Source organism: Mustela lutreola, chromosome 9 (genome assembly GCF_030435805.1).
Source record: "Mustela lutreola isolate mMusLut2 chromosome 9, mMusLut2.pri, whole genome shotgun sequence".
NCBI classification, from domain to species: domain Eukaryota; kingdom Metazoa; phylum Chordata; class Mammalia; order Carnivora; family Mustelidae; genus Mustela; species Mustela lutreola.
Window position 1 is genome coordinate 69,220,967 of NC_081298.1, and position 20,051 is coordinate 69,241,017.

The 20,051-nt window shown below is 36.8% G+C and overlaps 1 protein-coding gene across 5 annotated transcripts in view; it reads right to left on the reverse strand.

The window, feature by feature from the left end:
* PLEKHH2 (pleckstrin homology, MyTH4 and FERM domain containing H2) overlaps positions 1-20,051 on the reverse strand; it is a 124,112-nt gene that overhangs the window by 101,155 nt on the left and 2,906 nt on the right. For all 5 annotated transcript variants that reach the window (XR_009344814.1, XM_059134614.1, XM_059134613.1 and 2 more), the window contains exon 2: positions 16,055-16,184. Coding sequence is in view for 4 of the 5 variants with exons in the window: in XM_059134614.1 (XP_058990597.1) it covers positions 16,055-16,177 (123 nt within the window). In the remaining variant the exon portion in view is untranslated. The remainder of the gene's footprint in view (positions 1-16,054; positions 16,185-20,051) is intronic.

A 20,051-nucleotide genomic window follows, 5' to 3' on the forward strand; every position in this document is an offset into this window, starting at 1 on the left:
CATCTTGCACATACCAGCCATACAGTTCAAATTTTAAAAGCTTGGTAGCAAGCAATAACCTCATTAAAAAACAAAACAAAACATTAGTTCCATTATAAAAAGCCCCACACCTAACACACACACACACACACACACACACACTATTTCACAACACTGGGGATATAAGGTTATAGATAAGCGGGCTAAATGTGCTGAAAGAAAACATTATATGTTTATGACTTTGAATACAAGTTAAATAAAGACCTATTCAAAAAGTCATTTTTTCTTTTTTAATAAAAAAAGTATAGGGCACCTGGGTGGCACAGTTGGTTAAGCATCTGACTCTTGGTTTTGGCTCAGGTCATGATCTTGGGGTTGTGGGATCAAGCCCCCTGTTGGGCTCTGCGCTCAGTGTGGAGTTTGGGATTCTCTCTGCCTTACTCTCTGCCCCTCCCCACCACTGTCTCTTTCTATATATAGATATAGATATAGATATAGATATACACTATATACTATATAGTATATATATAGTATGTATATACTATAATATATATAGTATGTATATACATATCTATATCTATATATAGAAAGAGTAGGCACCATCAGGAATCCCTGAGATTTTTTAAAAAGGTTTTATTTTATATTTTATTTATTTGAAAGAGAGGGAGAGCACTAGCAAGGGAGAGGCAGAGCAAGCACAAGAGGGGGGCAGAGGGAGAAGCAAACTCTCCCCTCAGCAGGGACCCTAATGTGGGGCTCAATCCCAGGGTCCTAGAATCATGACCCAAGCTGAAGGCAACTAACTGAGCCACCCAGGCACCCCAATAAAAAAATCTTAAAAAAAGAAAAGTAGCCCTTGAAATATCAATGTAGAGAAAAGTGGAAAGAGTACTAATGTTAGAAGCAAGAAGACTGAAATCAGAATCCAGTTCCACTACTTATGAGCAATGTAATTATGAATAAGTCATTTAACTTCTCAGAGTTTCCATTCCTCATTTGTAAAAGAGATTAAAATTTATCTCACAGTATTGACATGAAGATTAAACAGGAGCATGTCTATCATTGTATCTAAGACTTAATGGATGTTCAATGGATATTTACACAGCAGCGCATTTCTATCATACACATGCATTAGTTTTATGAATAACTTTAAGTTAGCAAGGTTTAGTTTAAAATGAACGGAGTAGGAACGCCTGGGTGGCTCAGTTCGTTGAGCAGCTGCCTTCGGCTCAGGTCATGATCCTAGCGTCCTAGGATCGAGTCCCGCATCGGGCTCCTTGTTCCGTAGGGAGCCCGCTTCTCCCTCTACCACTCTGTCTGCCTGTGCGCTTGCACTCTCGCTCTCTCTCTCTCTGACAAAAAAATAAATAAATAAATAAAATCTTTAAAATGAACGGAGTAGATTCAAGAGATCTGGTTTCTAATTCTTACTCTATGACTCAACAGCTTGATACTGCACTTCAAAATTCTTTTTTTTTTTTTTTAAGATTTTTATTTATTTGACAGAGAGAGAGAGATCACAAGTAAGCAGAGAGGCAGGCGGGGGTGGGGGGGGTGGAGAACAGCCTCCCTGCTGAGCAGAGAGCCCAATGTGGGGCCTGAGATCAGGACCTGAGCCGAAGGCAGAGGCTTAACCCCCTGAACCACCCATGCGCCCTGCACTTTAAAATTCTTATGTATAAAATAGGGATAATATAACTGCTCTACCTACCTTATAGGAAACTGTGAGGATAAAAATAAGAAAACGTGTCAAAGTGATGGGAAAAAGCTGTTGGTATTTCCTTTATTAAAAATACATGGTAGGGGCACCTGGGTGGCTCAGTGGGTTAAAGCCTCTGCCTTCGGCTCAGGTCGTGATCTCAGGGTCCTGGGATCGAGTCCCGCATCGGGCTCTCTGCTCAGCAGGGAGCCTGCTTCCTCCTCTCTCTCTCTGCCTGCCTCTCTGCCTGCTTGTGATCTCTGTCAAATAAATAAATAAAATATTTAAAAAAAAATACGTGGTAATGATTACAGTGTTATACTTTCTCCCCAAGATTTTATTTATTTGACAGGGAGAGAACACAAGCAGGGGGAGTCACAGAGGGAGAGGGAGAAGCAGGCTCCCCACTGAGCAGGCAGCCTGATGCAGGACTCAATCCCAGGACACTGGGATCATGACCTCAGTCAAAGGGAGAAGCTTAACTGACTAAGCCACCCAGGAGCCCCTGCAGTGATTATAATCTGAATGATAAAAATAAAAGCCACAAATGTCCAAAACCAGAATTGTCTAAATATATAAGTAGATAACCGTACAGTCATTAAAATGTACACAGATTGATGAAATAATATGCTTGGAATTTGCTTCAATATAAAGTAAGAAAGGAGAAGTGGATCAGGGTATAGATGAAACAGGATTGGTCCTGAGGTTAATAATCATTAATGCTGGGTAATGTGTATATGGGGATCCATTATAATATTCTGCTTACTTTTTTGAAAATTTTACTTGTTTGAAAATTTTCTCACAAAAATTTAAATATAAGTAACATACTGAATGATACCTGTAAATGATATGTAGTATAAATAATACATGCAAATATATGCTAGTTAGGCCATTGGAGACCTTTGTGAGGTCAGCTTTACTGGAGGGAAGCAGGGACATATGCTGAAATGCAAGAGTCTGAGTGAATTAAAGTAACTAGTTAGGCTTAGATAGCCACCAAACAGGGCACCACCAATTCCTTCCCTCCCTATATGCACATGCCACTTTTCCCATTGAGAGGTGAGATCCATTATTCCTCCTTTTGACTCTGGGATGACTTTGTGACTTGCTGTGACCCACAGAATGTAGTGAAAGGACACAGTCCCATTTTGGGCATAGATTTCAAAACTATTTTTTCTTTTTATGAAAACACACCTATATTACGAATTAGAAGTTGTTGCAAAGTCATGGCAGACTAAGAAGTTGTTGAGGGCTAAATTATTCTCCAAAGTCAAAGATCTCCTTCAGTAACATTAAACATCCTACCCAAAATGTAATTTTGGCAATCCACCCTAATCCAGCCCATCCCCCACCCCACCTCAGGCTTTCTAAGGGTAATTTTGCAATAATGATGAACAAACTACTAGTTCTCTCTCTAGGACAAGATAGGATAATTGGGGCGCCTGGGTGGCTCAGTTGGTTGGACGACTGCCTTCGGCTCAGGTCATGATCCTGGAGTCCCGGGATCGAGTCCCACATCAGGCTCCCAGCTCCATGGGGAGTCTGCTTCTCCCTCTGACCTTCTCCTCGCTCATGTTCTCTCTCACTGTCTCTCTCTCAAATAAATAAATAAAATCTTTAAAAAAAAAAAAAAAAAAAAAAAAAAGATAGGATAATTGAAGTCTTTCTGGTTGCCTGACATTTTTCCATTCTATGGCTTCTAAAGGATTTATACAACATTAACCATCTCCTAGTATCCATCAAAGCTGAATGATGACCTAAATTACAAGAGCTTAATTCAACGTTTAAACTGAAGGTGCCATTGTTTCTAAAGACTGTTTTCTAAAGAAGAGTCAGTGCTGGCCATCCTAACAGTTTTGGCACTTGCTGTTTTGATGCTCAGCTCTCATTGCTACGGGTTTCCCATCCTTTCTCTCACCAACCCCCCCAACCACAATGTTGCCCTATATAGTTATATATATATTTTTGAATATCACCAACTCCCTAACATGTCCTTTCCCTAACCACGTTCAGTTTTCAAGTTCTGTTATTACAATATAAAGTATGTGTAATGGCCTTTCTTTTCTTTTTTTAAGATTTTATTTATTTATTTTAGAGAGCATGAGAGTGTGAGTAAGCATGAACAGTAGCAGGAGCAGGGGTGTAGGGGGAGAGGAGAGAAATCCCCAAGCATACTCTGTGCTGAGCATGGAGCCTGATGCAGGGCTCGATCTCACAACCCTGAGATCATGACCTGAACCAAAACCAAGAGTAGGATGCTTAACTGACTAAACCACCCAGGCGCCACTCTGGCCTTTCTTTTTAAAAGGAGTTAAGGATAACCACATAATAGAAATTCAGTCTATAGCTTCCAAAGCATCACAGGGTAGGGAAAAAGCATGGAACAGGGAAGATAAAGAAAACTTCAACAACAAGATGTGTAGAAACAGAATGCATTTATTATGATTTCAGATATATTTAAAGAGATTATCTCACTAGTCAGATAAAGACGTAAGTCTTTCTATATTGTATTTAAAAGGGCATACTTTAAAATGATGCTAAGAGATTGAAAAGTATTCCAAGTAAGTGCTACCTAAAAGCAATATCAAAATCAGACAAAAGAGACTTTAATGCCAAAAGTTTTATTAGCAAAAGAGTGTTGATAATTATAAATAGGCAATTCCTAATTGATAATTCCTAATTATAAATGGGACATGTAACAATCCTGATCCTGAATGCACCTAACTTCAACTACATAACCCAGAACATTTGATTCTTTTTGATATATCCTGAAAACTCAAAATAGGTTATTTTGTTTGGATGGTGACTTCCATAGAAACACCCTATTATAATACGAAGATTTCCTCTCAAAAGGCAAGTCCATTTACTTTATAATTCGATTTAATTTTTCTTTTGTTTTTATGTTTATCCAAGTCACAAATGCACATAAAGTATCAGCTAGTACCATAAGATTTGTTAATAAAAATTATTACCCTCTTTTAGCCAATTCTCTCAATATTTTACTTTCATGTTCTAAATAACATGCTTCCTTTTTGTTGACTTTTTCTTTTTCTTTTTTTTTTCAGTTTAGTGAATTCCTACTTACTTCCTTTATGGAGAATGAGGATTTAGCTCTTTGATCTCACCATCAACATAAATATACTCTTCCAATATGTTTCTTTCTTCCCTTTGGTTAATTCACTATTTGGTATTAGTATTACTGTGACTCTGTATGATACTCAGAGATGTACCACAGAGTAAACTATGGTTACTTTTTTCCGTGCTACCTAACTTTTCTCCCTAGAGTTAAATGTCTTGTTCTTTTTTTTATCCAGCTTTCTATGAACTCATCAATAATTCAACTCCACATTGAATTATCTCTCAAGATGTTCATTCACACCTGATTTTCTACCAATTTTATCTTCTTGAAGCCACTTCCAGAGCTTCGGACCTGTACCCATCTGGACTGACACCCCTCTTGCCAGGACACAGCTGTCTTCTTGGGAAGACCCTTCCACTTTTCCCCACATTGGAGCTCCTGTTTCCTTTATCTTTTGCCTTCCTCTCTTTCATTCTTTCGCCCTTTTAATGGAACACATCCTTTTGGAGATTCTTCAAGAAGGTTATGTGGGAACTTTCAAGTCTTAAAAATCCATTCTAATTCCTAACTGTTTGCATATAACCTGTTTAGGCTTTTTTTTGGTTCCCTCTGAAAGCTTGCAGAATCTTTTCTTTGGTCTGTAGTAAACTTTCATGATGATGTGCTTTTGGACGAAACTATTTTTTATCTATTGTATTAAGTATTTGGCAGACCTTCCAAGAGAGAATCTTGTGTCCTTCAATTCTAGGAGAAATTTTTGTGGCTTGTTTCATTGCTTTTGTCCACACCAGACTTCCTACCACCCTGGTCTTGGACATGCTGGACTAGTCCCCTAAATTTCTAATCTTTTCTCTCCTGTCTTCCATCCTTTTAACATTTTTCTCTATTTCCCAGGTATTTACCTTAAGTTTATATTCCAACCCTTCTATTAAGTTTACTATTTCTTCTACCATTTAAAAAAAGATTTTATTTATTTGAGAGGGAGAGAGAGCATATGAGCCGGGGAGGGGGCAGAGGGAGAGGGAGAAGTAGACCCCCACTGAGCAGGGAGCCTGATGTGAGGCTCGATCCCAGGACTCCGGGATCATGGCTCCAGCCAAAGGCAGATACTTAACCAACTGAGCTACCCAGGTGCCCCTCTTCTACCATGTTTTTGATTTTCAAGAGTTCTTACTCATTCTCCGTAATATCTTTTCTCTCTTAGAATATTAAATGATAGGATTTTGCTTGTTCTGTTTTCTTTCTTTTTCCCTGCATAGGCAATATTGTGTTTTGTTTTGTTTTGTTGTCTGTTTGTTCTCTATCTTTCATGTTAGAGGCTTTCCTCAGATGTCTGGTCATTCAAGAGATGCCTACTTATGTTTAATGTTCAGGGACTAAAAAGCTGTCCAGATGCTTTAGCAAATATGTGGGGCTTGTTGACCATGAACTTTAACATTAGGTGATCTGGCTGGGCTTTCTGTTGGGGAACCACTGATTGTCAGTATTATTTCTTCTTTCTTCTTGGGCTGATGAGATTTGCCAGAGACTTTCAGTCTTCCCCATTGGATAAATGTTTGTCTGCCAGCATCTTAGGAGCCATGTCAGAGAGGAAGGTTGGAAGTGGGGAGATAAGCTCACCATTAAGTGTGCATATATTCATTTAATCCATTTTTTTTTAAAGATTTTATTTATTTATTTGACAGACAGAGACCACAAGTAGGCAGAGAGGCAGGCAGAGAAATAGGGGGAAGCGGGTTCCCTGCTGAGCAGAGAGCCCGATGCAGGACTCAATCCCAGGCCCCCAAGATCATGACCTGAGCTGAAGGTAGAGGCCTTAAACCACTGAGCCACCCAGGCGCCCCTAATCCCCTTGTTTTTGATAAAGCAGAAAGTATAGTCAAAGAATAAGGACTGGAGGGTCCTGGGTTTCTCCTGCGAGTTAATATCCTCACAGAATCTTGTAAAGACCTAGAGCAGGAGTGAAGGGGGCAGGATGAAAATAGTGGGTATTAATGGAAAATATGTAGCACTTAGAGTCAAGGAACTCCGTGAAATCTTGTTACTTCTCCCCATGTGCCAAATGTCCAGCAGCTAAGCATTTATTTCCTGTTGAAAATGGAAATGTTCTTCTCTTACAAAACTGAATAAACTGTTTGGAGGGCACCAGTCCAACAACTGTGGCATTTATGGGTTCATGGTGTAATAGGCAGTTCCCCCTCCCCCCTAACTCATTCTAAAACAAAGATTGACAGTTGACCAGCATTGACTATTTACACACAATTGCTGGTCAACTTTTCAGATGCCCTATTCTTAAATATGAAGGGACCATCAAAAATCATCAGAGATTTGAGAAAAGTTTACAACCTGAAACAAACAAACAGACATAAAAGTGGGCAATTATCTCAGAGGAAAGAAAAATAACTCAGGGAATAGAAGAAAACTTTAAAAAAAAAATTCTAGTTAGTGTTTAAGAACCAGAAACTTTCCACTACATTATTTCATAGCCATACCATAGGACAAAAATTGTTACTCTCATCATGAAGATCAGGAAGTTGATGTTCAGAATGAGTATGCCTTGTATAAGCTTAGGATCCCAGCCAGTGACATGGCTGGGATTTGAGTCTTCATGGTCCGATTCCCTAGTGGTCTTTTAGTTGAACCACAGCTGCTTTGGTATTTATAAACTCCACACAGTGTATAGTTACACAGAACCATATGAAAACACGTTCCCAATACATGAGGCCACAAAATTCTTAGTTGGAAAGCATTCATCTTTATTTCTATCCCATGTATGCTATTCTTTTAGCCTACATATCTTTTCTTGGGAATTTAAAGTGATATTAATATTCGTAGGAGGAAGAATTTTATGGGCCCAGCACGCTTCTGCCGTAGGAGGAAGAATTTTAAATTGCAGGTTCTCATGGAACATATCACAGAACGAAGCACAGGGACAGAGGTTATGACTAAGGCTAAATTTGGAATTTGAGATTTTTATGTAATTCTACCACTACATAGTAAATAAACTAAGAAGTGTCCCCCCAGATTCTGCATGTAGTCTTTACTTACATAACATTGGCCGAGGCAGGGGTACTGAATACCACATAAGAGAAATTCAGTAAATGTATATTGAAGAAATAAATGAATGGATGAAAGTTTCAACTCTTTCCAAAAAAATTATTTTAAAAGCAAGGATAAACTTGACAAAAGAAAATCACTACATTTTCACAATCTGTATTATAGATCATGAATACTGAGAACTTCACATTGCATAAAGTAAACATAGACTAAGTACGCCCAACAAAGTTTAGAACACTTTAATAAGAGTTTAAACATAAGAGTACTAGGAAAGGCAATACTTTGATTTTGAGTGATTGTATTTATACTCACTCAAGCTGGAAAATAACTTTGCAAAATAGAAAAAAAAAAGCAATGTGGAGAATATTCAAGCAAGTTTTTACTTTCACAATATATACTATAATGTAAATCTTGAGTCAAGTCCACAACCAGTCCCTACCAAGTCACTAAAAGAAAGTTGAAATAATCTGCTGCCCTATGTCAGGCTTTGGACAAAAACAGGTATTTCTACAAACAAGCTACTTACACAATAACAAAATAAAGCAGCAAATTCTAAACCTAGTGCTTTGATTTACTACCATAAAAGTGCCCTCTGTAGCCACAGTCAACATAGCATCAAGTGGCAGAAAGCAATACACCATTGACCTTGGATGCTAACGCCACCACATTTAATACTTGGTGTTCTAAGCACCATATACAAATAAACTTGGTGGAGTTTTTTGCACTGTAGTATGTATTTCTTTTTTTTAACTTCAAGTTTTTATAAATTCCAGTTAGTTAACATAGAGAGCAATATTTGTTTCAGGTAAGAATTTAGTGATTCATCACTTAGGTACAACAACCACTGCTCATCACAAGTAACCTCCTTAAAACCCACCACCCCTTTAGCCTATCCCTTACCCATCTGCTCCTCCCACAACCCTCAGATTGTTCTCTATGGTTAAGAAACTTATGGGGTGCCTGGGTGGCTCAGTGGGTTAAAGCCTCTGCCTTTGGCTCGGCTCATGATCCCAGGGTACTGGGATTGAGCCCCACATCTGGCTCTCTGCTCAGCGGGGAGCCTGCTTCCTCTTCACTCGCTCTCTGCCTGCCTCTCTGCCTACTTGTGATCTCTGTCAAATAAATAAATAAAAATCTTAAAAAAAAAAAAAAAGAAAGAAACTTATGGTTTGCTTCCCTCTCTTTTTTCCCCTTTTCCCTATGTTCATCTGTTTTGTTTCTTAAATTCCACATATGAGTGAAATCATATGGTATTTGTCTTTCTCTAGCTGCTTGATTTCATTTACCATTATACCCTCTAGGTACATTCATATCATTGCAAATGGCAAGATTTCATCCTTTTTGATGGCTGAGTAATATTCCTCTGTGTGTGTGTGTGTGTGTGTGTGTGTGTGTACAGATTGGTTACTTTAAGGCCTTCACTCTCACTGATATGGCCAGCAGTTCCCCACCAAGTATCTCTTCATGATTTTCCCCAACAGAACCCATGAAAGACTATCACCATTTTTATTTATTTTGTTATAACAAGTAATATCTTCAGTCAGTTGCCCAATAACTGATATTTAAATTAGCCTCCCAAGTCTCAATGTCAGTGTATGTGTAACTCTTGTCAGGTACTGAGAAATATGAGGTGAGGCAACAGAGTGATTGAGGGGATGTGTAATTTAAATAGGGTGGTCATGGACGCCTGGGTGGTTAAGAGACTGCCTTCAGCTCAGGTCATGATCCTGGAGTCCTGGGATTGAGTCCCACATCGGGCTCCCAGCTCCATAGAGAGTCTGCTTCTCCCTCTGATTTTCTCCCTTCTCATGTTCTCTCTCTCTCTCTATCTCAAATAAATGAATAAAATCTTTAGAAAAAAAAATAGGGTGGTCATAATGTTGTACTGGACCATTATATAAAGATAAATACTATGCCATCCAGGGACTCCTCATTCCCGTGAGAGAATCCTAGACAACAAAAGCGGAATCATATTCATAGAGGAAGGTCAAGTGGCAGGAAATCCCAGACAGTGATACTGTATCAGGTAACTGAGGCATTGCTTTACATGGGCCATGTTGATGCCCAAAGGAAAATTCTTCATATTTTCATCCTTTTTTTTTTAAACTGAAAAACCTACCCCATAGGAAACAGCATTCATTTCAACTTAAAAAAAAAAAATCTTGCCCCTTTCCCTCCGTGACTCAGAACACTAACTAGTAATACTGTAAAGTAGGAAAACTACTTAAATCTTAGCTTCCCTGAAGAGTTTATATTTGGCATACTAGAGATATTTCCAACACCATTCCTTAAATTCCTCCAAAGACCTCTCCCACTTATAGCAGTATTTACCCAAGACTTCAATAAGGCCTTTTTCTTCACAAGCTACAATATTCAAAGTTGGAAATTGCGATGGAAAAAAAAATGGAGCAAAAATAGTTCTTTTTTAAAAATCTCATTTATTCTCCTATTTCTTCTCTAAAAAAAATTAAGGGTAATTAGTTGAAATCCATCTTTAATTATCGAAACACTCTGAGATCACCTCATGTATTTTTTCTTAAAAAAATTGAGAAATAGGTCTCTTATTATTCGTAATTACATTTAAGTCATCTCCTTGTACATTTAACAAGTGTGTCTCTTTAAAAAGATACAGGAAAATAATGAGTTCCTTCTATGTGCCTGGCACTCTAAGCTGCATCACAAAAAGTATGAAAGATCAAAGGTTTAATGCCCATTCTTTTATTCATTAGCTGTATGATATTGGGCATACTACTCAAATACTCTCAATCTTAATGTCAGCATCCTGACATTCAGTATTAATAATAGTTCCCTCACGGGGTTAATGTAGGGTTTAAATCAGCTAATGGTTGTTGTAGCGAAGGCTTAGGAACCATAGTTGGCACCTAGTGTTAGCTGCCTATAGCCAGTGCCAATAAAACAGAACTAACAACCAGAACTGTTGCAGGAAAGAAAAACTGGCCAGAATTCCTGGCAAAGAGCTGAAGAATCAAATTAGTATTCTCTCAAGAATCTTCAGCCTTGGGCCTGCATCCATTTGTGGGGAAGGTCTGTAGAATTATCCGGGAGAAGCCTTGGGGCAGACTGGTCCTAACACAAAACCAAAGGTTATGGATGGGACCAGACTGGCCTCTGGAATGCAACATTTGACTCAAGTTGGCATGCAGAAGCAATGCAATAGGGTTTTCTTCAAAAATATGTAGTGCTATGTAAATTGTTATTACTACATACATACACACAGATACCTAACACACACACAGATACCTGCCCTCGAGCAGAGATGGACTTAAATGTTGCATGGCTGAGGAGAAGACAGAATAGATGAGTGGCTGAGTATATCAGAGAAAGCAAGGAATGTGGTAATAAAACTGGATTAGAGAAGCCATAGAGGTGAGGGCTAAGCAGTCAGGCTCTAAAAGCAGAACGCTCAGTTTCAGTTCTTGTCTCCATTACTCACTCTTTAGCATAAACCTGGGCAAGTTAAAGAACTTTTATGTGCCTAAGTTTCCTCTTGGGTAAAAAAGAGTAATATTAGAACCTACCTCATAGGGTTGTTATAAGAATTAAAAAGTCAATATGGATAAAGCACCTTACATATTACATAAATATCTAATATATTTCTATACATATTATTTATAACATATAGCTAGATTCGTGTGTGTGTACGTGTGTGTGTGTTTATTAACTTTTTTATATCTATAAAACTCTAACAACGTATATATAAAGAAGATTGCCTGGCACATAATAAGCATCAGTTTCCCAGTCTATAAAATGGGAAAAAGAAAATGTCTTATTTCAGAGCTTATTATAAGAATTAAATAAATTATATCTATAAAGTGCTTAGCACATAATAAATCAACAAATATTTGGTATTTTTATTAGAACATGGGTGGGCACCAAAAATAATTTTAATCCAGGGAAAAATATTTCGTAAGGGAACATAACAGAAAATAACATGAAAAACATTATTCTCATTTTAGTGTTGAATATATTTACTGGAAAACCATGAGTAACTTGGCATACTTGTCCACTTTCCACTGTATAAAACACATCTGAATAATTCCATCTCTTAGATCTGTCACAGGACCTAAGTCACAGATAAAAAAATACAGAAGATGAAGAAAATGAAGGAGGAGCAAAGAAACCACAACTACAATAGCAATTTCTTTTTAAAGATTTTATTTATTTCTTTGGCAGAGAGAGAGGGAGCATGCTCGCACAAGCAGGGGGAGCAGCAAGCAGAGGGAGAAGGAGAAGCAGGAGGGGCTAGATCCCAGGACCCTAGGATCATGACCTGAGTGAAAGGCAGACGCCTAATTAACTGAGCCACCCAGGCGCCCCTACAATAGCAATTTTGAAATAATATACCTCTCACCATTCATTTACCAGCAAAGAAAAAAAAAAAAACCTAAAAACATAAACAATCAAAAAGCTTTTTTAAATAAATACACTTACAGAGAAAATTACACTTTTAAATTCTGAAAAATGGGCACTCATAAAGAAATCTGTTGAAATATGCCTTCTGAAGAACAAATGTTGTCATAAAATTTAGAACTTAAAGGTCAATTCACTGAAACCCAAGTAAGCATAACTCCTGTTTAGTCCACAAAGAAATCCAGAAGTCAAGGGAACCAAGAAAATTTTAAGGAGGCTGTGGCCAACAGTGTGCTAACTGCTAAAAGGCTAAGGCAACACCTAGTAATTGTCCATGAGGCATAGCAGCAAGCAGATAATTGATGATCCTAATAAAATCATTGTATGGACTGGCTGGGATTGTGGAAAATACTAGAAAAATCAGCACAATCTGGGAAATGATTTTCATAGAGAGAGGAGCAAAAGACTAATTATGAGTCACTAACTGAGTTAGAATAAGCTTCCTTAACTTAGGGGATATTCAAAGTGGGATTTTTTTTTCAGGTCATAACTTTTTTTAAAAAGATTTAATTTATTTTTTTGACCGACAGAGATCACAAGCAGAGAGGCAGGCAGAGAGAGAGGGGGAAGCAGGCTCCCTGCTGAGCAGAGAACCCAATGTGGAGCTTGATTCCAGGACCCTGAGATCATGACCTGAGCCGAAGGCAGAGTCTTAACCCACTGAGCCACCCATGTACCCCCAGATTATAACTTTTATTCTAATAGTGATAAAAAGCCAACTGATATTGGGGATTTACTCCACAAAGTCTATTACTAGGTCATCCTTTGACCCAACGTGAATAGAATGATTTTAATCTTTCCACCTAAAAGACGTTAAAGCACAAAAATGTAAGATAATGTTTTCCTGGGTTTTAGTAGCATACTTTTGTGCTAACAGAGTCTCAGCTAGCAGGGCACCTGGTTAACTCGGTCTGTGGAGCATGAGACTCTTAATCTTGGGGTTGTAAGTTTGAGTCCTATACTGAACGTAGAGATTACGTAAAAATAAAATCTTTAAAAAAAAAAAAGAGAGAGATTGTCAGCTATCAATTAATCAAAAGATTAACAATCTTTTTTGAATATGTGATGTATGTACCAGTCTCCATCCCAAAGGATTATGCAAACAAGTGCTTGAGAAAGCACCTGTAAATTCTTCTGATCAGTTAGGAATTACAATTAATACCATTTATGTATCCATCTAGACAGCACCTTCCAATGGAAATATAATGTGAGCCATCCTGTCAGAATGGCTAAACCAAAATCATAAGAAACAAGTGTTGGCAAGGATGGGGAGAAGAAGAAACCCTCATTCACTGTTGGTGGAAAATCAACTGGTATAGCCACTGTGGAAAATAGTATGGAGACTTCTCAAAGAATTAAAAATAGAACAAGCCTATGATCCTATAACTGCACTACTGGGGATTTACCCAAAGAATATGAGAACACCAATTGGAAGAGATACATGCATCCCTATGTTTACTGCAGCATTATCGCCAAACTATGGAAGCAGCTGAAATATGGATAAAGATATGCAATGGAATATTATTCTACCATAAAAAGGAATGAAATCTTGCCATTTGCAACAACTGGATGGGTCTGGAGAGAATAATGCTAAGTGAAACAAGTTAGAGAAAAACAAATACCATATGATCTCGTTCATATGTGGAATTTAAGAAACAAGACAAAAGAACAAAGGGAAAAAAAAGAGACAAATGAAAAGCTGACTCTTAACTATAGAGAACAAACAGATGGTTCCCAGAGGGGAGGTGGTTGGAGGATGGTGAAACAGGTGAAGGGGATTAGGAGTGCACTTGGCTTTGATGAGGATTAAGTAACATGTGGAACTGTTGGATCACTATATTGTACACCTGAAACTAATACAGCACTGTATGTTAACTACCCTGAATTTAGAATGTAAAAAATAATTTAAAATTTTTAAAAATAAATAAATCTTTTAAAAAAGAAATACAATGTGAGTTACATATGTAATTTAAAATTTTCTAGTAACTATCTTTAAAAAGTAAAAAGAAATAGATATAATTAATCTTAGTATTTTTCTATTGAATCTAATATCCAAAATGTTATTTCAGCATGTGATCAATATGAAAATTATTGCTAAGATATTTTACATTATTTTTTTCATGCCAAATCTTTGAAATTGAGGTGTATTTTACATTTGCAACACATGTCAATTTGCACTAGCTTCATTTCAAGTGCTCAATAGTCACTTGTGGCCAGTGGTTGCCGTATTGGACAGGACAGGTCGATAATCCAGGTTCTCTGCAAACAGGAGTATGGGTTTTCTTGTTCACAGATGTAAGCATAGCATTAAGAAGAGTGTATGACTCGAATGGCTAAAATCAACAAGTCAGGAAATGGCAGATGCTGGCGAGGATGCGGAGAAAGGGGAACCCTCCTACATTGTTGGTGGGAATGCAAGCTGGTGCAGCCACTCTGGAAAACAGCATGGAGGTTCCTCAAAATGTTGAAAATAGAACTGCCCTATGACCCAGCAATTGCACTACTGGGTATTTACCCTAAAGATACAAACGTAGTGATCCAAAGGGGCACGTGCACCCGAATGTTTATAGCAGCAATGTCCACAATAGCTAAACTATGGAAAGAACCTAGATGTCCATCAACAGATGAATGGATCAAGAAGATGTGGTATATATACACAATGGAATACTATGAAGCCATCAAAAGAAATGAAATCTTGCCATTTGCGACAACATGGATGGAACTAGAGCGTATCATGCTTAGCGAAATAAGTCAAGCGGAGAAAGACAACTATCATATGATCTCCCTGATATGAGGAAGTGGTGATGCAACATGGGGGCTTAAGTGGGTAGGAGAAGAATCAATGAAACAAGATGGGATTGGGAGGGAGACAAACCATAAGTGACTCTTAATCTTACAAAACAAACTGAGGGTTGCTGGGGGGAGCGGGGTTGGGAGAAGGGGGGGTGGGGTTATGGACATTGGGGAGGGTATGCGCTTTGGTGAGTGCTGTGAAGTGTGTAAACCTGGCAATTCACAGACCTGTACCCCTGGGGATAAAAATACATGTTTATAAAAAAATAAAAAAATTAATTAAAAAAAAAACTATCACAGTCTGTAAAGAATAAACTTTGGGTTTCACCAAAAAAAAAAAAAAAAAAAAAAAAAAGAGTGTATGACTCAAAATGAGCCCTCAGTGAATATTTGTTGAATGAATGAACAAATGAATGAACGAATTAATCCATGAGTTTTACACATATATATGTGAAAAAATTCCTATGACATAGATGAAATTTTAATTACATGACTAGAACTATTAAGGGAAGCATATAATTATATTAAACTCAATTCTAGCCCAGACCATAGTTTAGTGACATAGAGTTAGTCAATACAAATTACTAAACAGATGCATACTTTCAAATATAGTATAAACATGTTTTACTATCAAAGGGGGAATATTCTTCTATAATCACTTTAAACATGATTATCCTTAACATTTAATAAATTAAAATGCTGTCACACACCTCTAATAAAAATCAAATAAATTACAGCTTTTCTCTCTGGAATGAATGAACTCCCCATTCATCAAATACACACAATTCTTACATATTCCACTAGTATCAACAAATGCTTTTTGCTAATGTCCAACTCACTCTGAAACTGGCAAAAGGATATGTCGAGAATAACTTCAAAGTCCTGACAGAAAGTTAAATTATGTTCTTTATTTAAAAAATGTTTCCCCCCCGCAAAATACTGAGATTATATAATATAAGTGAAATATGCCCCAAACAGCCGCTGTTGAACAACAAAGTTTGGAGAGAAAAGCTTACCTTCTCTGCTAAGAGCTCTCTTATCTTGCTTGCTTGAACTCTAAATTTCATGAGCTGAGACTCCAGAGCTACACATCGTTCTTTCCAGTCTACTGGTCCTTCTGTCTCAGAAAGCTCTGCCATATTTATTCTAGAAAAGAAGGCATTCAAACAACATAATACCCATTAGCATTCATGATAATTCATTACATCATCCCATGTACACACTCTAGTTATCATCTAATGATATCCACGTATAAATTTTATACATTCTCAGATAAATTTCAGAACTGGCTATATAGCTCATGGAAAAAAACTTAGTGGGAGACAGGAGGCCAGGGTTGGAGCCCCAATATGTTTATTATTCAACTTTTCTATGTAACGTTATCCTTTCCATGTCTCAGTTTAACCAATCTTGAAAAAGCAGGACACTGATAATAACCAACCGTCATTCCCCCTGAGTATATTGGGGGAACAAATTAAATACTGCTATTTGTAACACTACTTTGGACAGAATAATAGCACCACCCAAACACAGATTATTGGCATTATTTTAACTCTGCCCAACAGATAAAACATTTTTTTAACCTTTCAGCTCATAATTCTTTAAACTTTCAGCTCATAATTTCACCACACTCCTAAATTTACAGGAATATCTCAATTTGATTCAGTTGGTAGCATGATAGAATAATCAAAGAAAATTCATTAATAGCCCTACAATTATAAGTTAGATTTATATTGCAATCATTACTTACCATCACCCTAAATTTACCTTGGTCCAAGCTCTCTTTCAAGCCAAAAATCCTTTGGCATAGTTAACTGGGCAAAGTATTATGACTTTGGACATACTTGTATAGGTTTTTTCCTGGCATAAGAAAAGATATAAATATAAAATTTGGAATCACCAGGGGAGTGGGGTTATGGACATTGGGGAGGGTGTGTGCTATGGTGAGTGCTGTGAAGTGTATAAACCTGGTGATTCACATATCTGTACCCTGGGGGTTAAAAATATATTATATGTTTATAAAAAAAATTTGGAATCACCTACATTAAGTAAATCTGGAATCAGTGTTTTCCATGACATTAATGGAAATAATAATAATAATTTGCTTTTGGAGGAGGTAAATTCCAGGGAAAAGCCCTGTAAGAGGGAAGCCAGGAGACAGGGGAACTGGTTTTGAAATTATAAGGTGCAAAAACCTATAACTTCATTGTTTCTGGTTCTGGGACTCATAAACGCTGTTTTAAATGTTAATGTTTCATTTGGCCGTCAGAATAAATGGCTTGATGATATATTTCTGAATTGCCCTACCTTTGAACAAATAAAATTTGCATTAGGAGTGGATTTCCACAAGGAGCCAAGCCCTGGTCTCGGCATATACATGACAGCAAAACCCTGAGAACTGCAGGATAGATCTGCAGCTGAAGTGAACCATTATTTTGTTTTCCAAAAATATGTGTCCCTCACACATCAACCAAGTTGATTTTCTCAGTATTTAGTGTAATATAGTCCTCTTAGACCTACACAAGTTTTTAAAAACTTAGTGTTGCTAAAAACCCACAAAAGATGATTATTCTTAGTATAAATATTGTTTTGTGCTTAAACCAATTTTCACATTAATACTGACATTAACATTCAAAAATTTAGAAATAAGTAAAAGTAGAGTTGTTTTACAGAGGCTACAACTTTATTAAGACCACCAACCATATCAAAACCTCCATATGCTCCTAAATTCTAGCCACAATTTCAAGGAAACTTTTAAGTGTAAATTGGAAATCATTTCCTTTTCATTTCTTTGTTTTTATAGGAGGCTCACACCATTGTTTTCTGACTTCCTTCTAAGGATATCAACCTTGCTAATGGCCTTTCTCATTCCCCACTTTAGCCTTTACTATCAGTGATGTAGGAATAGATAATGGACAAACTTTGTCAGTCACAAACTTTTTCTTTGTTTGTTTTCTCCTTAGCTTTTGAGTGGACACAGAAAGAAAATATGGATGAAATATTATAGAATAAAAAGTCCTGAAAGAGATGCTGTTAAGTATCGAATCACTTGTATTTTTACACAGAATTATACTGATACTGTTAAACAAGAGGAGTTTAACTCATGTTGGTGAATTTTTTTTTTGCTCTATATTTAAAATAACTTGTATATGTTCTACTTATGTTATTTAAAAAATAACATAAAGGCAGATATTTTTCAACAAATGAAAATCAATACAGTGAACCATATTAATAGAGTAGTAGGCAAAAACCACATAATCATTTCATTCAATGCAGAGAAAAACATTTGACAAAATTCAACATAAAATCATTCCATAAGCTCGTTATAGAAGGGAACTTCTTCAGCATGATAAAAAGCACCTACAAAAAGCCCACAGCTATCATCATACTTAATGATAAATGACCGATCTGCCAAAGACCAGGAATAAGACACGGATGTCTCCTTTTACCACTTCTAGCCAATGTCGTACTAGAGGTTCTAGCCAGGGCCAGAAAATTTAAAAAAAATCCAGTTTGAAAACTAAATCTATCTCTGGGCCTCACACATACAAGACATTCAACTAAAAAGAAGAAAGGAAAAAGGAAAAAGAAAACTAAATTATCTCTCCTTTCAGATGTCATCATCTCGTACATAGAAAATCCTAAGAAATTCACTAAAAATCTATTCGAACTACTTGAGTTCAGCAAGGTTTCAGGAAGCCAGATCAAAATACAATCAGTTGGGGGCACCTGGGTGGCTCAGTGGGTTGAGCCTATGTCTTCAGCTCAGGTCATGATCCCAGGGTGCTGGGATTGAGCCCCGCATCGAGGTCTCTGCTCAGCAGGGAGCCTCCTTCCTCCTCTCCCTCTGCCTACTTATGATCTCTCTCTCTGTCAAATAAATAAATAAAATCTTTAAAAAAATACAATCAATTGTATCAATTGTTTTTCTATGCATTAGCAAGAAAAAAAATCCAAAAATGAAATCAAGAATATATTCCACAAATAATAGTATCAAAAATAATAAAATACTTAGTTGATTTAACAAAAGAAGTGTTAAAACTTGTACTCTGAAAACTACAAAAGATCATTGAAAGAAACTAAAGAAGACTTAATTAAATGAAAGGCATCTATGTCATGGATTGGAAGACTTTTTGCAGATGCCAATACTTGCAAATGGACACATACATTCAATTCAATCCCTCTCAAAATTCCAAATGCATTTTTTTAGTAAAAATTGGCAAGTTGATCTGAAATTCAGATGAAAATTCAAGTCCAAAATAGTCAAAACAATCTTGAGATTCTTTATGTCCCAATTTCAAAAAATTACTACAAAGCTACAGTAGTCAAAACTGTATGCTATTGCCATAAAGACAGACATATGATCAATGGAATAAAATCAAGAGTCCAAAAATAAGACCTCACATTTATAGTTGATTGATTTTTGACAAGAGTGCCAAAACCATTCAACTGGAAAAGAATAGTCTTTTCAACAATGGTGCTAGAGAAGTGGATATCCACATGCAAAAGAATGAATTTGGACCCCCCCTCCATCATAACATATGCAGAAACAAACTTAAAATGTATCAAAGATCTAATGTAAGAGCCAAAGCTCAAGAACTCTTAGAACAAAAGATAGGGGTAAATCTTTGTGACCATAAGTTAGGCAACACTTGCTTAGATTTGATATCCAAAGCATAAGTAATCAAAAAGAAAATAGATAAATTGGACTTAATCAAAATTTAAAACTTTTATTTCAAAGGACACCATCAAGAAATTGGAAAGATAACCCACAGAAGGGAGAAAAATATTTGCAAATCATATATCTAAGAGACTTTTATCCAGAATATATAAAGAACTCTTACAACTCAACAATAAAAAGTAGGCAAAGGATCTAAACAGACCTTTCTCTAAGGAAAATATACAAATGGCTAATAAGCACATGAAAAGATGCTCAACATCATTGGCATAAAGGAAAAGGCAAATTAAAATCATGACAATTACTGCACAACAAATAGGATGGTTATGGTAATA